Source organism: Ascidiella aspersa, chromosome 7 (assembly GCF_963924565.1).
Source record: "Ascidiella aspersa chromosome 7, kaAscAspe10.2, whole genome shotgun sequence".
NCBI classification, from domain to species: Eukaryota; Metazoa; Chordata; class Ascidiacea; order Phlebobranchia; family Ascidiidae; genus Ascidiella; species Ascidiella aspersa.
In genome coordinates, this window is record NC_139453.1 from 6,246,999 (window position 1) to 6,271,681 (window position 24,683).

At 35.1% G+C, this 24,683-nt stretch overlaps 1 protein-coding gene across 1 annotated transcript; it reads right to left on the minus strand.

Annotated features, from left to right (window-relative positions):
* Positions 1–10,801: 10,801 nt before the first annotated feature.
* On the minus strand, positions 10,802–22,113 carry LOC146137441 (serine/threonine-protein kinase 38-like). The gene is made up of 11 exons (XM_083393267.1): positions 21,948–22,113; positions 20,168–20,349; positions 19,363–19,485; positions 18,921–19,004; positions 18,206–18,329; positions 17,198–17,455; positions 15,303–15,491; positions 14,098–14,293; positions 13,322–13,434; positions 12,380–12,512; positions 10,802–11,064 (listed from the first exon to the last, which is right to left on the minus strand). Exons 2-10 carry the CDS (start codon positions 20,345–20,347, stop codon positions 12,418–12,420), a joined length of 1,362 nt encoding a protein of 453 aa, XP_083249393.1. The 5' UTR covers positions 20,348–20,349; positions 21,948–22,113; the 3' UTR covers positions 10,802–11,064; positions 12,380–12,417.
* Between the last annotated feature and the right edge of the window lie 2,570 nt (positions 22,114–24,683).

Consider the following 24,683-nt stretch of genomic DNA (forward strand, 5'->3'; position numbering starts at 1 on the left):
ATATTTCCACCGAAACAGCATTGCCGTAATCCATTAATTTTGCTAATATAAATAAAACTCGAAAAGAGTTTTTGGAAAAAAACACAGATTTTGGGGGGTACATTTGGTCGAATTTTTAAAAACTAACCGCACATTAAAATTTCCTAAAAATTTACATACAACTACTAGAAAGTATTCTTAACAAGATAAGCATAGTCTCCCACTCTGGTCATTCAGATATTTTCAGCGAAATAGGTTTTCCGTAGCCCATTTGTCCTTAAAAACAAAAAAAATTAAAGTTTGGGGGGTACATTTGGTCGAATTTTTAAAAACTATCCGCACATTAAAATTTCCTAAAAATTTACATACAACTACTAGAAAGTATTCTTAACAAGATAAGCATAGTCTCCCATTCTGGTCATTCAGATATTTTCAGCGAAATAGGTTTTCCGTAGCCCATTTGTGCTTAAAAACAAAAAAAATTAAAGGTTGGGGGGTACATTTGGTTGAATTTTTAAAAACTATCCGCACATTAAAATTTCCTAAAAATTTACATACAACTACTAGAAAGTATCCTTAACAAGATAAGCATAGTCTCCCACTCTGGTCATTCAGATATTTTCAGCGAAATAGGTTTTCCGTAGCCCATTTGTCCTTAAAAACAAAAAAAATTAAAGTTTGGGGGGTACATTTGGTCGAATTTTTAAAAACTATCCGCACATTAAAATTTCCTAAAAATTTACATACAACTACTAGAAAGTATTCTTAACAAGATAAGCATAGTCTCCCACTCTGGTCATTCAGATATTTTCAGCGAAATAGGTTTTCCGTAGCCCATTTGTGCTTAAAAACAAAAAAAATTAAAGTTTGGGGGGTACATTTGGTCGAATTTTTAAAAACTATCCGCACATTAAAATTTCCTAAAAATTTACATACAACGACTAGAAAGTATCCTTAACAAGATAAGCATAGTCTCCCACTCTGGTCATTCAGGTATTTTCAGCGAAATAGGTTTTCCGTAGCCCATTTGTGCTTAAAAACAAAAAAAATTAAAGGTTGGGGGGTACATTTGGTTGAATTTTTAAAAACTATCCGCACATTAAAATTTCCTAAAAATTTACATACAACTACTAGAAAGTATCCTTAACAAGATAAGCATAGTCTCCCACTCTGGTCATTCAGATATTTTCAGCGAAATAGGTTTTCCGTAGCCCATTTGTGCTTAAAAACAAAAAAAATTAAAGTTTGGGGGGTACATTTGGTCGCATTTTTAAAAACTATCCGCACATTAAAATTTCCTAAAAATTTGCATACAACGACTAGAAAGTATCCTTAACAAGATAAGCATAGTCTCCCACTCTGGTCATTCAGATATTTTCAGCGAAATAGGTTTTCCGTAGCCCATTTGTGCTTAAAAACAAAATAATTAAAGTTTGGGGGGTACATTTGGTCGAATTTTTAAAAACTATCCGCACATTAAAATTTCCTAAAAATTTACATACAACTACTAGAAAGTATTCTTAACAAGATAAGCATAGTCTCCCACTCTGGTCATTCAGATATTTTCAGCGAAATAGGTTTTCCGTAGCCCATTTGTGCTTAAAAAAAAAAAAATTAAAGGTTGGGGGGTACATTTGGTCGAATTTTTAAAAACTATCCGCACATTAAAATTTCCTAAAAACGTCTCCAGGCTTTACAAAAATAGTGGATCACTTTAGATCAGTGGATCATTTTAGATCATCAGTGGTTCTTAACCTTTTTTGAGTCGCACTGCCTCTTTAGTAATTTTCCTATGCCTTGCTCCCCCCTATGAAAAGCAATTCGGCATTTTGTAATGAAATGTCAGTGGACAACATGAAAATAGTTAAGCACATTGCTGGTCGCACGAAGCGCGAAACAAATTTAGTTTTATTGCTTGAATTGGCTAAACTGTAAGCCTATTTCAGGAGGCTTTTCGAATTGCGCACACAACAAATTGCTCGTGCTCGACACGAGCTGATTTTGACAAACATTTTTGAGGGCATTTATTCCACAATTGTAAGTCTGTGATGTTGAGAACAAAAATTAAACATTGCGTTATTGTGTTCCAAAAATGTGACGACACAAAATATAACGGCAATTTTGCAAAAACATTATAGATTCGCGCAAAAAAGTACAAGTCCCCCTGTTGCTAGCCTGTTATTATATATAAAATTGAATAAAAATAGTACGAAAAAGGGATAACGTTTATGGTTTATCTATATAGTTAGCAAAACTGTAATTAAATGGGGCCGTTATACCTTCGATGATATGTGTATTACTAATAGACAGAAAATATCGAATGGCACTTAACGATACTTTATGTCAGAAAAGACAACATAAGTAGTAAATTCGCGCTGAGCGCGAAAATAGGCTGCATCATACAATACAATGTACATACATGTTCCGTATGTTGTAGGTCCAGGATGTAGCGGTCCGTTGGAATAAATAACATTTGTATTTACTATATCATGTGGGACGTAAAACTGAAAACCTCACTCGCCATGGCTCTGTCCGGCATAAGTTCCAAGTTCCGCTACGTGAACGTTCGAGTAATTTAACTTAGCAAAATGCGTTGGCGAGCTTCGTAAATTGTAGTGATCTCAGTTAAAAAAAACGCTGTGTTTTCCGTTTCATAGAAAATTATTAATCAGAAGGGTTAGCTAGACGGTTTAAGCAACATGCCGACTTTCTTTGGCAAATGGTTGGAAAACCTTTAAACCGGCAATTCAGCATGTTTAATGGCTACAGTAAATTTTCAAAAATAAATTCCACATCTTGCCTAAAAGTCTTGTTGAAAATGCAAGCAAATACCTCGAAATGCGATCAAAGAGGACATTTGGGCATTTTTGAGCGTCCTCGGAGGACCATTAACTTTTCTTGAAAAAAGAGGACAAATTGTCCCAAAAGAGGACATATAATATGATAGGCCTAGCAGTACATGAATTACGGGATTCGAGCACAAATATTTGTAAGTGTTTTGGCTTGATGTCTATCAATTAGGAACTATATTATCGCTATGACTAGGTTGTAAATGATTCCTAACAAAATTACTTAAATCAACCCACACTAATGTTTACCCAGTCCGGTTTTATTGGCACTTTGGAATAAGTTTGTTCGTTCACATTACTTACACAAACAAGAAGAAACATACCAACCGATCGTATTTACAACCAATTAGTAAAACAACAATGTGATATTATATGCAAATGAAACGTTGAAAAGCAATATCGCTCAAGAGAGAAGGAAAACGGATAAATCTCACGCACGTTACGCAGGTAAAGTAGGAAAAAGTGGCGGAAGGCGCCAAAGACAGGTTTACGTATGACATTCGGAAAACCTATTTCGCTGGAAATATCTAAATTATAAGAGTGTGCGACTATGCTTATCTTGTTAAGAATACTTTCTAGTAGTTATATTGAAATTTTTAGGCAATTTTAATGCGCGGATAGTTTTAAAATCAAGCTCAATATACCCCTAAAGCGGTTGGTGCTTTATTGCGTAGCTGCGACATGGTTAAGTTAAGGTAAAGAGATGGCACAGCACAAACACACGTTTATAAATGTACAATAGCGAAATAGAGAAAAATGCGATCTGCGCGCTTTGGTGAACGTGGATAGACATCGATAGGTTCGCTACAGGACCCCCCTCCAGAAGATGTGTGAAGCTGCGTAGGTTCCAGGGAAGTTCGTCGGGTTGCTTCGTTACGTCGGTGACGTAGGGAATAATGCAGGTTGCGGTGAAAATAAATCGGCTGTTGCTTCAACGGCGAAAATAGATGGCGAGCTTGCATAAGCTGTCTTGGAAACGGATTCTTTGAAGGGTTTGTGCGACGTTCGAGACAAGAAAACTTTTAGGAAAACCTATTTCGCTGAAAATATCTGAATGACCAGAGTGGGAGACTATGCTTATCTTGTTAAGAATACTTTCTAGTAGTTGTATGTAAATTTTTAGGAAATTTTAATGTGCGGATAGTTTTTAAAAATTCGACCAAATGTACCCCCCAAACTTTAATTTTTTTTGTTTTTAAGCACAAATAGGCTACGGAAAACCTATTTCGCTGAAAATATCTGAATGACCAGAGTGGGAGACTATGCTTATCTTGTTAAGGATACTTTCTAGTAGTTGTATGTAAATTTTTAGGAAATTTTAATGTGCGGATAGTTTTTAAAAATTCGACCAAATGTACCCCCCAACCTTTAATTTTTTTTGTTTTTAAGCACAAATGGGCTACGGAAAACCTATTTCGCTGAAAATATCTGAATGACCAGAGTGGGAGACTATGTTTATCTTGTTAAGGATACTTTCTAGTAGTTGTATGTAAATTTTTAGGAAATTTTAATGTGCGGATAGTTTTTAAAAATTCGACCAAATGTACCCCCCAAACTTAAATTATTTTGTTTTTAAGCACAAATGGGCTACGGAAAACCTATTTCGCTGAAAATATCTGAATGACCAGAGTGGGAGACTATGCTTATCTTGTTAAGGATACTTTCTAGCAGTTGTATGTAAATTTTTAGGAAATTTTAATGTGCGGATAGTTTTTAAAAATTCGACCAAATGTACCCCCCAAACTTCAATTTTTTTTGTTTTTAAGCACAAATGGGCTACGGAAAACCTATTTCGCTGAAAATATCTGAATGACCAGAGTGGGAGACTATGCTTATCTTGTTAAGAATACTTTCTAGTAGTTGTATGTAAATTTTTAGGAAATTTTAATGTGCGGATAGTTTTTAAAAATTCGACCAAATGTACCCCCCAAACTCTCCTTTTTTGGTTTTTAAGCACAAATGGGCTACGGAAAACCTATTTCGCTGAAAATATCTGAATGACCAGAGTGGGAGACTATGCTTATCTTGTTAAGGATACTTTCTAGTAGTTGTATGTAAATTTTTAGGAAATTTTAATGTGCGGATAGTTTTTAAAAATTCGACCAAATGTACCCCCCAAACTTTAATTTTTTTTGTTTTTAAGCACAAATGGGCTACGGAAAACCTATTTCGCTGAAAATATCTGAATGACCAGAGTGGGAGACTATGCTTATCTTGTTAAGAATACTTTCTAGTAGTTGTATGTAAATTTGTAGGAAATTTTAATGTGCGGATAGTTTTTAAAAATTCGACCAAATGTACCCCCCAAACTTTAATTTTTTTTTGTTTTTAAGCACAAATGGGCTACGGAAAACCTATTTCGCTGAAAATATCTGAATGACCAGAGTGGGAGACTATGCTTATCTTGTTAAGGATACTTTCTAGTAGTTGTATGTAAATTTTTAGGAAATTTTAACGTGCGGATAGTTTTTAAAAATTCGACCAAATGTACCCCCCAACCTTTAATTTTTTTTGTTTTTAAGCACAAATGGGCTACGGAAAACCTATTTCGCTGAAAATATCTGAATGACCAGAGTGGGAGACTATGCTTATCTTGTTAAGAATACTTTCTAGTAGTTGTATGTAAATTTTTAGGAAATTTTAATGTGCGGATAGTTTTTAAAAATTCGACCAAATGTACCCCCCAAACTTTAATTATTTTGTTTTTAAGCACAAATGGGCTACGGAAAACCTATTTCGCTGAAAATATCTGAATGACCAGAGTGGGAGACTATGCTTATCTTGTTAAGGATACTTTCTAGTCGTTGTATGTAAATTTTTAGGAAATTTTAATGTGCGGATAGTTTTCAAAAATTCGACCAAATGTACCCCCCAAACTTTAATTTTTTTTGTTTTTAAGCACAAATGGGCTACGGAAAACCTATTTCGCTGACAATATCTGAATGAATTGACAATTTGACTATATTGATGACAAAAAACGCGAAAATATTTAATTTTAGTCAGTTTTATAGGTAGGCAAAAAAAAGTGAAATTGTGGTAAACGGCGTAAAAAATGTTGAAAAAAGCATGAAAAATTATTTCGCCGAAATGACAATGGTCGTTTTGTTAGGCTACTATAAAAAGAGAAGCGCCCAAACACATAATTAGTAAAAATACACCGATATGATTTAGGGGGGTGATATTTTAATCAGTTTGTTAGCCGGCTAAATAACCTTAGGAAGTATCTCGCTTGCGTACACTTACACCTATTTGTGATTATGTATCGTTTTAATTTTTGCTGTCCGGGTAAATACCATCTTCCTATTAGGTATTTGTTCACATTTTAGGAAAACTGGGCACAATTTTCCTGATAATACTCTTAGCGGGTAACACTAATTTAAGGAATGATGAATTGTCGCAACGCTCACAGTATTATTATTAAATATAATAACACTTGACCCACCTTCACCCAAACCCCCACCCTAACCCAAATATTGTGCTTTGGTTTAATAATTGTTTTAACGGGGTTACACCTAAATTAATGAGCGTTCCGACCATTCATCATTCCGTAAATTGGTATTACCCATCTTAGCTACATGTGGCTCTATCACTAGAGAGGATGTCAACGAAAAAACTATTTTCCGTCGACTAACCTGTTTAAATGCTAAATAAAGCAATCAATAAGGAGCCCTTTGCAGGGAAGTTCGTAATTTTATAGGCCTTATTAAATTTTACTGCACGAAACATACGAAAGACTTAAAAACAAACTAACCTAATGAGAAATATTGTTTTGGGAAATAAATAATAAAGTTTTTGACAAATTTAAGGGGATACATTGTGACTACTTTCAACCACTAGATGTTGTCGTTAATTTTTATTGGGTAGGATAATAGAGGCTGTCTTATCTAATTTAATGATAAATCAGCTGTCTAATCTTAATAAACAACAAGTTATTTATGCAATACAATATAATAAAACGGTATTTACATTGAAGGAAAAAAAAAAGAGTGATAATAATTTGCATCCTGTATCGTAACTTGAACCAAAGAGAAAAGTATCTTTGCTTGAACGATGTAAAGGTATTGCGCGATTCGATAATATCTTTGTAAGTAGCTTTGTATAGAAACAGTGGCAAAAGTAAGCCAGAACGGCGTTTCAGTAAAACAATTTTTGCAGGTACTGGTTAGGGTTCCTCTCCGGGAATGTTTCGACGGGAAATTCCCGGGATTTCCCGCGAATTAACAATCCCGAATCCCGGGAAAAAACTTTTTAATCCCGGTTATTCGCCAAAATAGCAAAACTTAAAAAGAATTGTCGTTTTTTACTGATATAAGGAAAAATATATGACCAAACCTGCTAAAGTCGTTGCATAAGTTGCTTTATTTGCGCTTACCAGCGGAAAAAAACTAATTAAATTTATTCTACCAAAAAAAATGCGCTTTTTTTAAATAAAAACGAAAAAGGGTGCTGACTTTAATACGGGAAGGTGTTGTATGATTGCAGAAGCAAGACAACAGATCATAAATGAGATTCATCAATTGTTTGGAGTTAATATAAAATAATTTTAAACGTCATAATGACGAAATTTTAGGTATAAATTTTTCGTCGGAAATCCTTGGATTCCCGGAAATTTTCAATTTTCCATTCCCGTTTCCCGGGAGTAAAAATATCCGGGAAAAAGAGGAACCCTAGTACTGGTAAAACGATCGTTTTTTAGTCAAAGCCATGTCCCTTTTTTCACCATCCATCCCGCCATATATCAAAGTGTATTTAAACTAGGCCTTCAGTTGTGTATTTCTGGATACTATAAGGGCCTAAACGACAAGGTTACATGTTTCAGACGTCTACACTAGACATAACTTTGTGAAGTAATTTCTCTAAATTTTTTATGCGTTCGGGTAGAAACTTATTATACTCTCACCCCTGTATTAAAAGTAACATCTCTCCCTAATCATAAGCTTCTAACAAAATAAACAAGCCGTGTGGTGTTTTAAGGTTACTTCATCATGACGTCACTTTTATATGAAATTTTGTGACGTTATGTGTCGACGAAACATTGCGACGTCACTTTGTGACATAACTTAATGACGTCAGCTTAAACACGTCAAAGTTATTTTTCCTAGAAATTAAAAGTTCTGGTTTAGTTCGACAATCGACATAGGTCTAGTTGTTTTCAAAACCGGTTTCTAAAATTCTGGTTCGGATATAATATATATGTGATGCGTTTCATCTGAAATGTGGAGAATAATTGTTGAAATATAGGCTCATTTACATCTAAGTTTTGTGCCGTATAAAAAACAAGCAGCTCAATGTTGAATTATCTAAAAAACCGCTATTTTAATAGCTTATTTTGTTTTCTCTTGGATTCATAACAGAATATACGGCACGAAATTTCTTGGCATGATATATTTGCCCAAATCGCATTGCCGAACTGCAGCAGTGCTCGAAAAAATAAAAGAGAACGCCGTTCGCGCAATCTAATTTCGACCATTGTGCCAAAGCAAAACAATAAAAGTGCGGTTCAAAGATAAAGCAGTACACAATGTCATCAATATACACTCGGAAGCAAAGAAGTAAAGCGAAACAAAATATGAAACGTAACACGTCTAACAAGTATCTATACGCCTTTTTTTCAATGTCGATATTTCCAGGAGTGTAACGTTTTTTTCAAGTTATCAAGTAAGAATAAAAACAACAGACGTCAAGCGTTGTAGGGGCTGTGAAACGTAAAAGTTTAGAGAATTTTTTCATTTTAATTTTATTTCAGCAGTTAATCTTGGATAAGTAAAATTTGCAAAAAAGTTAGGTTTTGCCAACGGAAAGCACGGCTGCTGAAATCGCCCAGAAAAATACATTAAAACAACGTAAAACCTAAAAAAATGGTATTCCTTGCAGAAACAACGCAAAGACAATCAACTCCTGAAATTGCTGGACGACTTTTAGTCTCAAAACGGGGAAAGCACCGGCGTTTGTGTGCCATCCAGTACCACGACGTCAAACGAAAGAACAAGAGAAGATTAGCGATTGTGCAAAATCAGGATCACGTGCGCGTGTGTGTGTGCGTGTTGGTGACGTGTGAAATGCAGCGATGACGTCAGGAGCGCGTCGGATGAGTGACGTCATAGTTAACACCGGAAATGGGCGAGCGGCAAACTATAACGTGATGAAATCGAATCATGCCACTTTCAGACGTTTCGCTGATGGTGACGTGTTACTTAAAATGTTGACGTCACGTTTGCTGCACATGAGTAATTACGTCATAGGCGGCATACACGTCGACATTACGTCATAAAGATTAAAATTCCTAATCGCGCGAGTAACAAAACGTACTACTGGTGCTTAATCGATGAAATTGTCGAAACGATTTTACTGTGATACAATTTAAAAAGGAAAATTTGAAAAAAGCAAAAGTTCGGTACAAAGTTTGGAGATAAGTTTGAAAAAATTTTTACAAACAAAAAATCTATGTATTTCGTTTATCGTCGTCGGTTAGTTAATTCACCCCCAGTCAACTAAAATGTGCCTGAAGTCGAACCGAAAAGTCTCATTTTCAAATCTAGGAAAATGACTTTGACTAAACGCCGTTTGATTTTACCTCTTGAAATTTATTCGAACACACGAGGTTTCTCACGGGGTTTCTCACGGGGTTTCTCACGAGGTTTCTCACGAGGTTTCTCACGGGTTTTTTCACGGGGTTTCTCACGGGGTTTCTCACGGGGTTTCTCACGGGGTTTCTCACGGGGTTTCTCACGGGGTTTCTCACGAGGTTTCTCACGGGGTTTCTCACGGGGTTTCTCACGGGGTTTCTCACGAGGTTTCAAATTAGGACTCCCCCGGTGGTTTTAGAAACCAAATCGAATTGACCAGGAATCAGGGAACAAACACGCCTCTGTGAAGAAAACAGTAACTGACGGTAAGAGTTGACGTTGACGAGAGATGCATGGCGCTCAACATGAGCTATTTACACGTTTAAGGATGATGAAACGTTATAACATATGCGGAATTATATAGTCTCAAGTAGGAATGACCGATAATATCGGGTCGAAGCTGATACCCGATACCAAGTGCTAGTGTCGCTACTCGTCCGATATCAGGGTGGTTCATTTTTAAACGCGTTTCTTTCAAATACCTTAAAGAACAGTGAAATTAATTAAGTCGAATAGGCCAGGAATGTAATTTGCCTGTTACTGTTAGTCTTTAACATTTATCTTACTGGGTAACGTTCGTTGATTTTTTTTAATTAAAAACGTAAGCAATTAAATGTTTGAAAGTCGTTTTGATATCTAGTTTTTCTTTACTATAACTTATAAAGGGCGTAAAACGACCATCTTAGGGTATTTACTGACAGTTAAAGAACCACTTGCCTATATTAGTAAAAGGTAAAAAAATGAGATCAATAGGATACTCATTCCAACCGGTTATGTGGGCAACAAGGACATACGGTGTGAATTTTAACAATAAACTTTGGATTTATCGTAATTTCAACACTTTAAAAAAGCGGAATACACATTTTAACCTAGCGCCCGTCCGAACGTATATGTGTTTTTTAAAACGTCTGTAAAAAATGATTTTATCGAAGATTTCGCCATTTGATTTTTACTATAATACAACATAGCTATACATTGATAAATATTTTACTACGATTTTTTTTAATTGCAGCCTCCGTCAATATAAAGTAGATGATTATGTTATATCAAGACTTCACAGCACTGCAGTTATGTTTTACCGATTTCGCCAAATGCTATACTTTCAGAAAAGATAATATTTTATCAACTAAAATATAAGAAAAAATGTAGAGTGTTTGCGGTTTTCGTTAAAAGTATAAGTTAGAACGAAAACCAAAATAGAAAATCTTGTAAATGGCGGTATTTGTCTAATTTTAAATAGGGTAACCAGGTGGCACTATATAAAGACAAAGTGTATTGAATTCTCGACAAGCTTTCGCACAACCATGCCTTATCTATAATTAAATCGAAATTCTGCTTTGACCCGATTAAGTACGGTTGTCGATTGTGCGGAAGCTTATCAACATTTTAATACAATTTGTCTTTGTATAGTGCCACCTGATTACACCGCAATATAAAAGAGATTATGTGGCGTTATTTGGCGTTATGGCGATGCTTGAAGGCCAAAGAGCTTCCAAGAATAAGATTTTCAATGAACGCGAGTGTGAAACACCTTATAAGCGCTATGTCAGTCTGTGATGATATACAGATGATGATGATGATGCGTTCTTGTGATGAAGAATTGGAGAAGACTGTAAAACAAGTGTTTTATTATATAACCAGCAATTGGTTTCGTATATTTGTCTGTTCATTACAAGTATGCCTAAATTTTCATAAAGCCTAAAAGGTTAAAAAGCCAATAACAAGAACAGTAGATTCAACTGTTGTTCAACACATATTTTTCTCAATAAACGGTATATATTAATTGTTTGGTGTTGTCCATACTTTAACATATTAAAAAATACAAAATTGAATTACGTTTACCACATAATTATGCTTCAATAAATCAAAAATCACCGGTGACTATTGAAAATATAGTACTTCCTTATCTTAATCGTCGTAAAATCAAACAATTTTTTTATCTCACAAACGTTATATTAAAGTTGATATTTTAAACGATTAAAAATTGATTGTTTAGAACTTCAGGTGTTTGGAATTTAGACTTGCACCATCATATCCGCTTTCTATATAACAACAGCACTATATGACGTCGCGCAATAACCGACCAAATTGGAGGGCATATTTACTGACAATTAAATTAAAATGGACAAACCTACGCAGTGCTAAAAGTGTGCTTATAAATAAAGAACTATGATAAATTCAGGCATCAATGAAGACCTGTGCATCGCGGTAGCTTTCAAAAGATTAAAAGTAAAAATCTGACCAAAGGTAAAACAGCAAGTTTGAAAGGCCGCCAACTGTAAACTGTAAAGGTGGAATACCATAGGGTGGAATATTTTCCAACCACGTATTGTGGGTGGTGAATTGCATCTAACCCCTTACGAATTGATTGCTGAATGCCCATTTAATTTTAGTTAAATAAATGGGTGTAATACAGGCTTTAGAGCCGGAGCCTGATCGCTCATTTTGCCAGAGTCGGACTCTGTTTGTTTTTTAACCCGACTTTGCAGTACTGCTTTCAATCAATGATTTTTAACTGGCGTTTCGCGAAAAACTAGTGTTCCGTGAAACATCGTCAGGTGTTCGTTATTAGTTTGACTAATGTTTTATGGGAAACCAGTCGAAAATCAATTACGTATGTAGCTTTTGTTTTATTAAAGTATATTAAGGCGCCAATTTAATTGTTTCGTTGCGCTTTGCTTAATTAAATGCGTAAGAATGGGATTGCGATATTGTTGTCACTGTATAACAATACATGTTGCTGCTAAGAATAACAATACAGCCCTAACACCATGTTTGTGCTCATCTAAAAAAGCCTAGATATAACATTAAAAAACTATATATAAGTGAACAAATTGCTGTGCTTTATTTGATTGTATTGCTATAGACTTTGATTTGGTGTTCCGCAAAACCATTTAGTGTTCCGTGGCTAGAAAAAGACCTTACCGATGATATTGTTGTTATTGCAGCCTGACGTCTGTTGTTTACGGCAGTAGAACGCTTCCCCGCTGTGTGAGCCCTTCAAACCGCTTGTAGGTGTAGTTGATGAAAACCCAGTCCTTTGATTCGTCGATTTGATCTGCAATAAAAAAACCGCCCCTTTTTAAAATAACCATTTTTTAATACGATACAAATTAAAAAAAAGCAGTGTTTAAATTATCAAAAAACAGTCGTTTCTGTAAAATTGGGAACTGCTACTTGATTTTAAACAGAAATACAGTGCATGAATTAGGAAGACAATGTTGAAATTAGCAAAAAATGACAATGTTGGAACTTAGAAACGACACCATGGAAAACCAAAAGCAACCTTTTTTGTGCCATAAAGTTGTCGTAAATATGTAACAACAGAGGGGCGCGCGTTACATCATTAAAGGGTTCAGTGTCAAAAGTGACTAAATTAAAAGCTTTACTGAAAAACGTGACTCATTTTTATCAAACAAAACTAGAAATCTGACTATAAATAGAAAGTTTATGACGCAATTCATGAATAGAAACAGCCACAACCATGAATTTAAGTGAGACGCATTAAACCGCGCCATTGTTCTGATAGTACAGCATGCCAAACGAAACTGTTTCTATGTTTAGCTCTCACAAAACAAAACACATGCCAATGCTTATGTGTCCAAAGCAATAGATGAACTAAGGCTTGACCCTGAAGAATGAGTAAGGGTTATGCACTTTGCAACAAAAACAACAAGTAAGTTCACAATTTTGGAGCATAATGGTTGGAGACTTTGAGGTTGTGGTAATGCGAATAAGAATATTAACGTCCTTTCAGAAGTAGGAAGCATTTTGAACGTTTCAAATAACTCTTTATTCATATCCGCTGCGACGAACCGGTTAAGAAGCGCTTATATAAAGTATAGCTGACAACTTAATTCAACCCACCTAGCTTAAGATCGGACTCTGGGAACTCGTCAAAGTTCGAGGTGTCGGTCAAGCTACGAACAGTCACCGAGATTGCGGCAGGTCGTTCTCTAATGTGCTCCCAGTCGACGTTTCTATATGGAAACTTAAACGGTTAAACACAAAAGGAACAGAATACAATAGTTGGGTAGACTATGTCATATGCACGGATCGGTAATGTAGCTTGATAATGAACTGCAATGCGAGTAGATTGACATAGTGTGGATAATTTTTGGCTTTGCAATTCATTACCAACAGAATACAATAATAAACACTACGAAGTCACCGAAGATGAAAGGTTGTGGTTTTAGTTAAAAGGGCATTTTGATGGCTTAAGAGCAGCTACATCATAGCTCTATGTAAGGCGGCGGAGACTCTGGACTTAATGGCGTCGGTTTGTTTTGAAACTGATATGGGCGCAAACTGTGAATTGTAAAGGTGGAATAGAAAATAATGGATATTTTCCAACAATGTATTGTGGGTTGATGAGTTACATGACACTCTTATGAGGCGATTGCTGAGTATTCACCTTAAACATTTCTTATTCCTCATAAAAATAGCAGTCCTTATAGCAGTGTGACTATCCACACATGAGAAGGTATACTTCGTAGTAACCAATAAAAAAATGATGCAAATAACTCTGCCAAAGTTTGGCTTTACATTAAAGCAAACATCCCACAAAACCCCAAACAATCCACAAAGCCATTTCCAAAAAATTAAAACAACTACATCAAATGAGCTTTTTATCTGCATCTTACTTGAAAAACTGGTGATTCTTAAGTGTGTCAACTCCAGTTTGGCCGAGCCTTTTATCTGGTTCGCAGCACAAGGATAAAATTAGATTTCGGGCTACGTCTGCGATCGGAACCTCATCGGGAAAAACAAGGGTGCTTCGCCAGTTCAGGACCTTGCGGTAGGTTTCCTGGGGACTTTCGGAACAAAACGGAGGATAACCTGAAAAACATTTTTTAGTTATTTACTTACTGCTATGGCCGATTTTAGTCCGAAACTTAAAACAGAAAAAAATTTTTTAATATTTTAAAGTAACAAAAAATTGTGTTTGATAAGTTTGTTTAATCATTAGTATACTTTAATTAAAGTATTATGCCTAAGCAAAAGCAATTGAATCTATAAACTTAAAAAGGGGAATGGAAAAAACAAGTTATTTAAAAATAAACCGTTTACTCAAGCCAAACTACATTAGGCAGAACTTGGGCATTTTTTTTTGGCAAAATTGTTTGTAATAAGTTGTCACAATCTTTAAATCACCTTTGATTGACAACAGGGTATAAAGGAATTAGGCTAGGTGTTTTCTAACGGTAATTATAACAGCTATTTACACTTTATTAAATAGAATATTGGCACTTCTAAATGAAACAATCAAACGTAAAAATCTAGAAGTTTCCATGGTATAGAAAGGTAAAAATGGACAACAATCCATAAAAGAATCAACTGAAACATACATAGACAATACACACTGTGTGATGTATATGTATGTTTCAGTTGCAGAAATACAGGATGTTGATGCCCTTCGATTTAGTTGTATGTATGAACAAGATGCAGCAGGCCATGGTGATATGGTTGTTTCTTGACTTGCTCCCCTCTTAGCCTGTGTAGCTCAGTTGGTAGAGCGGAGGACCCGGTATGACCGAGGTTGTGAGTTCGAACCTCACCAAAGGCTAGTTATACGAACAGGATGCTTCACCACTAAGCCTGTTATAGTATGTAGCTCAGTTGGTAAAGCAACAGTTCCAGTATTGCCAGAGGTAGTGAGTTCAAACCACACCACAGGCTATTTGTTTTTCTAGCCTGACCTTGCTTTACAATCCTGATCAGGCTGACTTATTTTGGTTAGCCTCTCCAAAGGAATTTTGTGTAAGAATGAAGTCTTAAACAATATTTCAAGCATCATCATGCCCAACACCTCTTCACCACAATTTGTTTAAAAATCTCCCTGTCTCACCTATAAGACACTCGTACATGATAACGCCCAACGACCACCAATCACAGGTGAGCGTGTAACCCGACTGCTGGAATACTTCAGGGGCGATATAGTCGGGAGTTCCCACGGTTGAGTAGGCCAGCTTTCGTCGCTTGCTTTTCCACGTCTCGGCCTTTCGTCTGGAGTCGTTGGCGGTTAGTGGTCTGGTGGCTGAAAATTAAACAATGCCTACTTTACAAACATGGTCATTAACATAAAAGGGTTGGTTGGTGTAGCACATGAGTTGTTTGCAAGTTAATCACATGCATGTGTTTATGAGTGTATCATATGAGTGTGTTTTTAAGTGGATCATATGGGTTGCCTGTAAGTGGATCATATGCTTCATGTGTTTATGAGTGTATGATATGAGTGTATCATATGAGTGTGTTTTTAGGTGTATCATATGGGTTGCCTGTAAGTGGATCATATGCTTCATGTGTTTATGAGAGTATCATATGGGTTGCCTGTAAGTGGATCATATGCTTCATGTGTTTATGAAAGTATGATATGAGTGTATCATATGAGTGTGTTTTTAGGTGTATCATATGGGTTGCCTGTAAGTGGATCATATGCTTCATGTGTTTATGAGAGTATGATATGGGTTGTTTGTAAGTGGATCATATGGGTTGCCTGTAAGTGGATCATATGCTTCATGTGTTTATGAGAATATGATATGGGTTGCCTGTAAGTGGATCATATGCTTCATGTGTTTATGAGAGTATCATATGGGTTGCCTGTAAGTGGATCATATGCTTCATGTGTTTATGAGAGTATCATATGGGTTGCCTGTAAGTGGATCATATGCTTCATGTGTTTATGAGAGTATGATATGAGTGTGTTTTTAAGTGTATCATATGGGTTGCCTGTAAGTGGATCATATGCTTCATGTGTTTATGAGAGTATGATATGGGTTGTTTGTAAGTGGATCATATGCTTCATGTGTTTATGAGAGTATGATATGGGTTGCCTGTAAGTGGATCATATGCTTCATGTGTTTATGAGAGTATGATATGGGTTGTTTGTAATTGGATCATATGCTTCATGTGTTTATGAGAGTATGATATGGGTTGTTTGTAAGTGGATCATATGCTTCATGTGTTTATGAGAGTATCATATGGGTTGCCTGTAAGTGGATCATATGCTTCATGTGTTTATGAGAGTATGATATGGGTTGTTTGTAAGTGGATCATATGCTTCATGTGTTTATGAGAGTATGATATGGGTTGTTTGTAAGTGGATCATATGCTTCATGTGTTTATGAGAGTATCATATGGGTTGCCTGTAAGTGGATCATATGCTTCATGTGTTTATGAGAGTATGATATGGGTTGTTTGTAAGTGGATCATATGAGTGTGTTCATGATTAAGTTACTTTTATAATCAGTCCGTTAAAGTACTATACTTGAAGTAGCCATAATTTTTGAGAAAAAAAACTTTAATAGTAATTAATTATTGTTAATGAAAGTTTAATGACAATAACTTAATGAAGTTATTGACGATTCCCATTCCCAAACAAATATGGTTGCATTTAAGTGCAGGTATGTGAGCGTAAAGACATATCACAAGCCAGATAACAAAGTCGAATCACTATTAACAATCAACATTTATAGAATTAAAACTTTACAAAAAAATTCAAAGAAAAAGCTGGGATGCCATGATAACCAAAAAAATAACCACTTACATTAAATGTTTGTAATAAGAATTAGGAAAAAAATTACAAAACTTGGAGAATATGTTAATTCTAAAAGCAGTGAAAACAAGCAAATTAGCTTCTTTATAACAGAATTACAATTTCAACAAGCAATAAAGCCAAGCTGAGATCCAACAAACAAATTTAACTTAAAAATCAAACAATATAACCAAGCATAAAAGACCTACAGAAATCAATGGGTTGGGCCGAGCTGAGGTCACGGTAGTAATCGGTGCGATGGGCCTTCTTAAGGCCAGTGCACAGGCCAAAGTCGGAGAGCTTTATGTGACCCCTAGCGTCGATCAGCAGGTTGTCGGGCTTGATGTCGCGGTGTATAAAACCGAGTTCGTGGATCGAGTTAATGGCCAGGATAGATTCGGCCATGTAAAACTTGGTCTGTTCTTCTGTCAGGGTGTCTTTGTTCATAAGGAGTGTCATCATGTCACCTGAAGTAATCGAGGAATCACTTTGAATTGCAGCAAAAATTATATCTTATTATGGTCAAAGGCTGAGCAATGAGCACGAATGGGAATAGCTTGATTATGCATAACAAGGTTAAATAGGTCAACATCATCTTTAGATAGAAGTTTTGATAGTCATTCTAACTTGTACTGATGTAATTAAGTATCGAAACGGCTCCCTAGTGCACTTTCCAACCTCATTTGATAATTTTGTATTTGTGTTAAGCCAGTGCTTCTCAACCTATGGGATGCTGTTTGATTTGGTGGGTCGCCGACCGCAGTTAGCGCCCATGTTTATACTAATTGAGATTGGTTCTGAAAAAGATTTCTCAATTTGGAAAATTAAGGAAGCCATACAAATAATGCCTTTAAATAATTTTTCCAATTTGAAATTCTTTATGCCTATTTTTGTTCGCTTAGCTATTTTTTAGTTCGCTTACAAGAAAAAAAACAATTGGGTCGCCAAAGCTTAGTCGTCATACTTACGCTTAATATTTGGGTCGCCGCGAAAAAAGGTTGAGAAGCACTGTGTTAGGGTTTTAACTCTATTCAAGCCAAATAATAGTCAAAATTCTATAAATTCCAATTTAGCTTTTGTGAGATAAAAAAAAAAACATATGGAAAACCTAGAACTACAAGCTCCAGTATTATAACAGCTAACTTAAATTTTGCGAAGTTTAAAATTCCAAAAAAAATAAAAATTGCAAACCCAGTACTTGAAGTTGTACTACATACCTCCAGGTAAGAACTCCATGATTAGATAAAGATTATAAACGTCCTGGAAAGAGTAGAACATCTTCACCACCCAAACATTCTCTGCCTCAACTAGGATGTCTCGTTCAGCTCGCACATGAGCCACCTGAAATCATGTTTATGTCAAGGAAGAGGATTTTCTTGTATATACAATATACATCTTAGGTTGTTAAAGTTTATAAAGAAACTGATGATGTCCATTAAGAGATATTCATGTCTTTGACCAATGATTTGTAGCCTTAAATGAATGGTCTTCAAATAATGTCTATGAGCCACATGAATAAAAAAATATTACAGCAAATTGTCAATTAAATATATATATAGTTATACTGGTGGACAAAAAACATCTGTTATCGCTTATCGACATAGGTCCGAAACAGTAATAGGAGCTTTATTCAATACAACAGTTAACAAGTGTGCAAGGCTCAATTTTAGGTATTTTGTTTATTTTACATACCTGGTTTAAAGCAATTTATAAAGGATAGCCAAATTGGCCATACCAAAATATTGTTATCAAATATAAAATATTCGACACCCTTAGTCAAAAGTGCACAATAAAGAGTTACAGTTCACAGAGCGCTCACTACTTACTTGTGTTGGAGAATTAGGAGCTGTGCAATTCGGCCAATATCATGACAAGAATAGTATCTGTATAGACAAAACTTCAGCCAGAAAAAATTTAACAATCTTGACAAACCTGCTCTTTTTCCATCATGTCTTTTTTCCTCAGCATTTTCATGGCATAAATATGTCCAGTGTCTCGTTTCTGAACCAAACGCACCTAAAAAAAGTAAAGATAAAATATTGACTTTCTATTTATTTTGGGATTTTTATTTTACACTATAACAGAAAAAAATTAAACAAGTGTTTGCAGTTAAAAACCTAAAAAGCAAACCTAATAGACCAAAAGCCAACGCAGACCCACAGAATCTGTTGATCTATTATGCAAGCAAGGTAGCCTAAAAAACAACAACTAGCCTGCAGTAAGTTTCGAACTCACGACCTCGGTCATACCGAACCTTCGCTACAACAACTGAGGTACACAGGCTCAGAGAGGAGCGGGTCGGGAAACAACCATACACCAATGCTTGCCACCCATACAACAAAAATAAAGGAGTAACATATCTTTCTTTTCATACCTCGCCAAATGCCCCTCTCCCGATAATCTTCAGCATCTCAAAGTCACTTAAACCGAGACGAGTTCTCTTCAATCGGAGAAACTCAGTTTCCTTTTCAGCATGGATTTTTCTTCGTCGCTCTCTCTGGAATATGATAAATTTAAATTTATTTAAAACTACAAATGTTAAAATGTTTATTCATGCATTGGTTCTTTACTGGTGTACAAGCTGTTTCCCCAATCTCTGCATTTAAATTAGGACAATTTGGAGAAGTTTTAAAAATGTTAACAGTTTTTTTAACAATAGTGCACTGAATATGTAATAATGGAAATCACCTTGACCCTTGCAAGATAAATGTCGACCTTAATTCAGTAACAGCAGAATACTGTATAGCTAGCAATTCAGGCAAACACTATTAAAAGATTTTCAACAACCTATAGCAGTTAATTCATTTAATTAGAATATAACAAAAACTGTAAACTTATCAGCCTTCAAATTAACCCCACACAATATTCTTTTAGTGCAAAAAAGCACATCAGGAGAGAAGAATAAAATTTAAGAATTTGGGTATTACATTTGACAATATTCTTGTTTAGTAAACCATAGGCTAACTAAATATTTAAACATGGTGATAACAAAATATACAAAAATATTATAATCGCTTCACAAAAAAATATATATTGTAATTGCTTCACAAAATTAGGGCCTCTACGACTATACCAGCAAGTTGTTAACATATTCTTGCAATTATTCTATATACGGATATTAATTAAATTTTTAGAAGTTAAGAAAACTTTTCAGGTTTTTTAATCAAAAATATTTTCACCTCTTCTTCAGTTAGTCCCCCGAGATTCATAGAACGCTCCAGGTTTTGCATTCTTCCATCCCGCTCCAGCTGCTGGTTGACCAGGTTCGAGTAAAAGGTCTCGATCGAAACCTTGGCCTTCTTCACTTTTTCCAGGGTGTGTTTGCTTAGAGAGGCATCTGGGTAAGTCGGGTCGCTCATTTCTGAATAAAATAATTATGTAATTTTATCAACTTTGTCAAACCTAAAGGTACGGTCTGTTGAGGCTAAATTTCACAGTGCTTTTTGCTAGATCTTAGGTGTGCATTTAAAAGGTTTTATTGCGTAGCTGAAATGAGAACCTTAAAACCAGCTTGTATTCTGTGGCAAGGGCACGCATCTCAGATTTAAAAGCAATTGGTGTGGTTAGGATCTGAACATTATGAGTGAGACCTAGGATGGGACGAAATGCCTTGCAAACAACAAGGGTCACTTATTTCCGAATATAAAATAATTAAGTTGTTTTAAAAACATTAGCACACCTAAAGGCAAGATCTAATAGGGTGAAGTCTGTATTTTATAGCACTTCTCGCTAAGATTTTGCATGTGCAGTTTTGGATGTATGCACAACTGTAATAAAAACCTTATAAAGCCTACTAGTTTTGCCAGCTGCACACCAAAGAATTATTTAAAGGCATTTCTGTGAACAACCAAAATTCTAGTAAACTTAGGCTGTATTGGTTATTGAGTTGTGGCAAGATTCTGAACCTCTGGTGTAATCAAACCTTGATTGCACACCCTGAAAATTTGGAACTGTACACCAGATATTTCAAACAAAAAGTGCCAATAAATGCAGACTAGTTTTTCAAGAACCCAAACACTGATAGAAAACAATAGATTTACTAAATCAGAAGTGCTCACAAATTGCTTTGACTAGTGGGGTGATATTAAATTTTAAGGTTTTAGTATCATAACAAAATCTATGGACTTCTTATTACGTAATTTACTATTTGGAATATAGTATTTGACTCTTTTTATGTTATGAAGAATTTGATATGTTTTTGAGTGATTTGTATAATGAGTTAATTACAATATGTTTTTTTTATTAGTTTTTACATTTTGCTTTTGCATTTTTGCTTTTTGTTTTTCATGAGACAAGTCTGATTCTGGTACACACAAACAGTTAAGATTTTTTAAAAGCACTTTCTGTACAAATTTGACATAAAGCATTGCACATCTAACTTTTTGAAAAAAAAGGTTGGCTTGTGGCACTATTTTGAACACAGGTGAGCAAAAAAACTTGCACATTTAAAATTTGGTCATACAACATAATGTATTATCGCAAGGTAAATAATGATTGAGATGCATTCTGTTTAAAACATGCACTAGAATAAAACGGCTTGGTGTGCACACGATTTATCCATTTTATCCCCCCAAAAAAAGTTATGCCAAAAAAAAAAAAAATAATACCGCATACCACAACACATATTGTTTGGGTTAGGGTGCAGGTTAGCGTTTGGGTGAGGGTGGGACAAGTAATATTATGTTTATTATTAATAATAACTTGACGAACCCTCGACCAAACGCTAACCCGCAACCTAACCAAAATAATATGCATTGTGGTAAGCGGCATTTGAAGAAAAATTTTTTTTTATTAATTTTTACGTACAATAGTTAAAGAGCGCCCAAAAATGATCACCAAACCCTGCATTTTCAAAACACAAAAAAATATTAGCAAATAGTCAAAAACCGTTTAGGAATAATATCGAAACACTCAAGTTTTAATAAAACATAATTACAAATCAACTTTTAGAATAGTAACCTGATTATTTGTTGAACCGCTATTTGAAACCTATAAAAGTCGCTTGACGATTGTGCTTTGCGGCTATAAACTTCACCAGTTATTAACCGGTATATACCCAGGCAAATTAAGTTGCTACATGCTTCTTAAAGCCCACACAACTTTTAACAAAAGTTTTCCTGCTTAACCAAAGTCTATTAGAAAAACTTCCTTTCACTGTTTTACAATATTATTACGTCGAAATCTGGTATCCTTAAATCGGTAGCCCGTAACGACATAAATGACATAAAGTATCATCAATACGATGATATTTGCTTTCAATCATCTGAATGATTATCAAAAAAACTTTGAGTTTCATTTAAGATTCCTTAAAGTTAAATTAAAGAGTTAAGTTTTTATTATTGATAAAATATTATGTAACGCAGTGGCAAAGGTGGCTAACCTCCTTGGGTGTTAGTTGTTAATTGCCAGTCTACAAAAACATAGAAACCTTGTTTTGCGGAGAACTCGCACTTTGTCACGGAAGAATGATCTTCGCTAAGCAAACAATTTCACACACACCTATTTTTAGAAAAAAGATTTGTTCTAAAATATACTTTGCACCTGCGGCTTCAAATAGCTGTACAGTAAAGATAATTTACACTTTGTACATTATTAAAAGGAAAGTTTGCACCCTTGCCTTATACTCGTCTTTATTTATAAGATCACAATCGTTTGGGGTCGGGTGCACAGTTCATGCTTCCCGCAATCTCTTAGAAAACGAAGTTACAAAAACAGTTTCAACAGAAGTTTTTAGTTTTAACAAAGAGTTCAATTTTGCAGAGTTGTAATGACTTAAGTCATTCTTTAAAATTTATTTCAAGTTTTACATATTAAAAAGTTTTATTGCTGTATATTGCGTTTAGGTTGTTTTTCTAGTTAAATTGTTGCTTATCATCGGACAAGTTTACCAATTTTAATAGTATAACAGTTTACTTTTATGTCAATGACATGACTTAAAATTAACTTGCTCTCAAAATGACTTGACTGGGACTTGACTTGGGCAACCGATGACTTGGACTGGGACTTGACTTGGTTATTTTTGCAAAAGACTCGACTTGGACTTAAGTCATTTCAAAATTACTTGTTCACGACACTGCAATTTTGTCTACTAAAGAGTAAGCGAAACCATGCGTCACATGCCGAGATATTTTTTTCTATTTTCCAAAAAAACAGGCCTGTAGGGGCTTGTTTAGTTTATTCCATACCAGAAGTTCGCAGAGTAGAGGAGAAGCGAGGAGAAAAGAAGTGGCTGTTCTGGCCTGGTCGAGTGACAGGACGGTCTCAGTAGATACTAAGACAGTAGATAGCCTACAGAACATATGGGCAGACTCGAGAAACGGCAATAAATTGAATATTTCAGATATATCGTTTGGTAGATAAAGTTACCGCAAGGTAGAGGTACACAGTCTACAGGCCTAATCATATTTCGGTCTATTGATTTGCAGTGTTGTAATGACCGAATTGATTTAAGTTCTCTCGAGTCACTATTTTAAATTACTTGACTTCACTTAAGTCAGTTTGGTGAAATGACTTGACTTGACTAAATACGTTTGGACAAAAGACTTGGCTTAACTATAAGTCAATTAATCAAAAGACTTGGATTCAAAAGGTGTTTTTAATTAACATTTTGTCATAAAATTGAGTTATTTATACCCATTTTGTTTTTTATTCGACCTATTGCTCCAAATCGGACGAGTTTACCAATTTTAAACGTTTGTCATTTTATTTTGATACCATTGATTTTACTTGGAGATAACTTGCTCTTATAACGACTTGACTTGCAGGCCAACACAAAACGTTATACAACCATTTTACAACGTTACTAATTGGTTGTAAAATGCTAATACGTCGAAATACAACAGCGTACATTTTTTACCTTGTGTTTATTTCAACGTTGTGTAATATAGGAACTAATGTTCAAACGTTACTATAACGTAACCATGAAGTTTCAAAATGACGTAGACCTATTAACGTTTATGTAACTTTGAAACAAGCAATCGTAAACCATTTTTCATACGTTGACGTTGCGTTTTCTATGGCGTTAGTTTTATGTTGACAACATTTGAATGCAAGTAGTTTTTCACATTTTTTCATAACGTTAAAACTCGTACATTTTAAAAGTATTTAATAATAGGGTTAAGACTGCGCAAAAGACTTCTCGAGAGAAAGCCCAAAGCCGCTAAAAAAAGACATGTATATAGCCAATACGTAGGAAGAAAAAAAATTAGGCATTACAGCGGCCATTCTAAGGCCAAATTGCAGTGGGAGTAAGAGGCCAGCAAAACAAGTGGCTTGTTTTGCAGAACGTGAAAACATCGCCCACAAGACTGACAGTTATAGATTACGAGATTAAAGGTTACATGTCAAGTTTGAAACGAGGCGAACTAAAGCAGAAAAACTTAGGAATTTTACACACAACAATACGGAAAACTTTACATCATCAAATATGATATTATGTAACTGAAGAACATATTTGGCAAACGAAAGCTGAAACGCGTAATCTAAAGCCCTATTTAAAAATTCGTAAGATAACTTAATATTAATATGAACTCTAAGATTTGGCTTATGGCAATTAACTATTTTGGGTGTGTTAAGTGTTAATAAACACGTAACAAATAGCCTACGTTGATGATGCGAATTTAATACCGTTATGTCAACGCTATAAAGCAACACAAAAACGGTAGTTTTTATTTTCTTTGATATACCGTTTTAAAA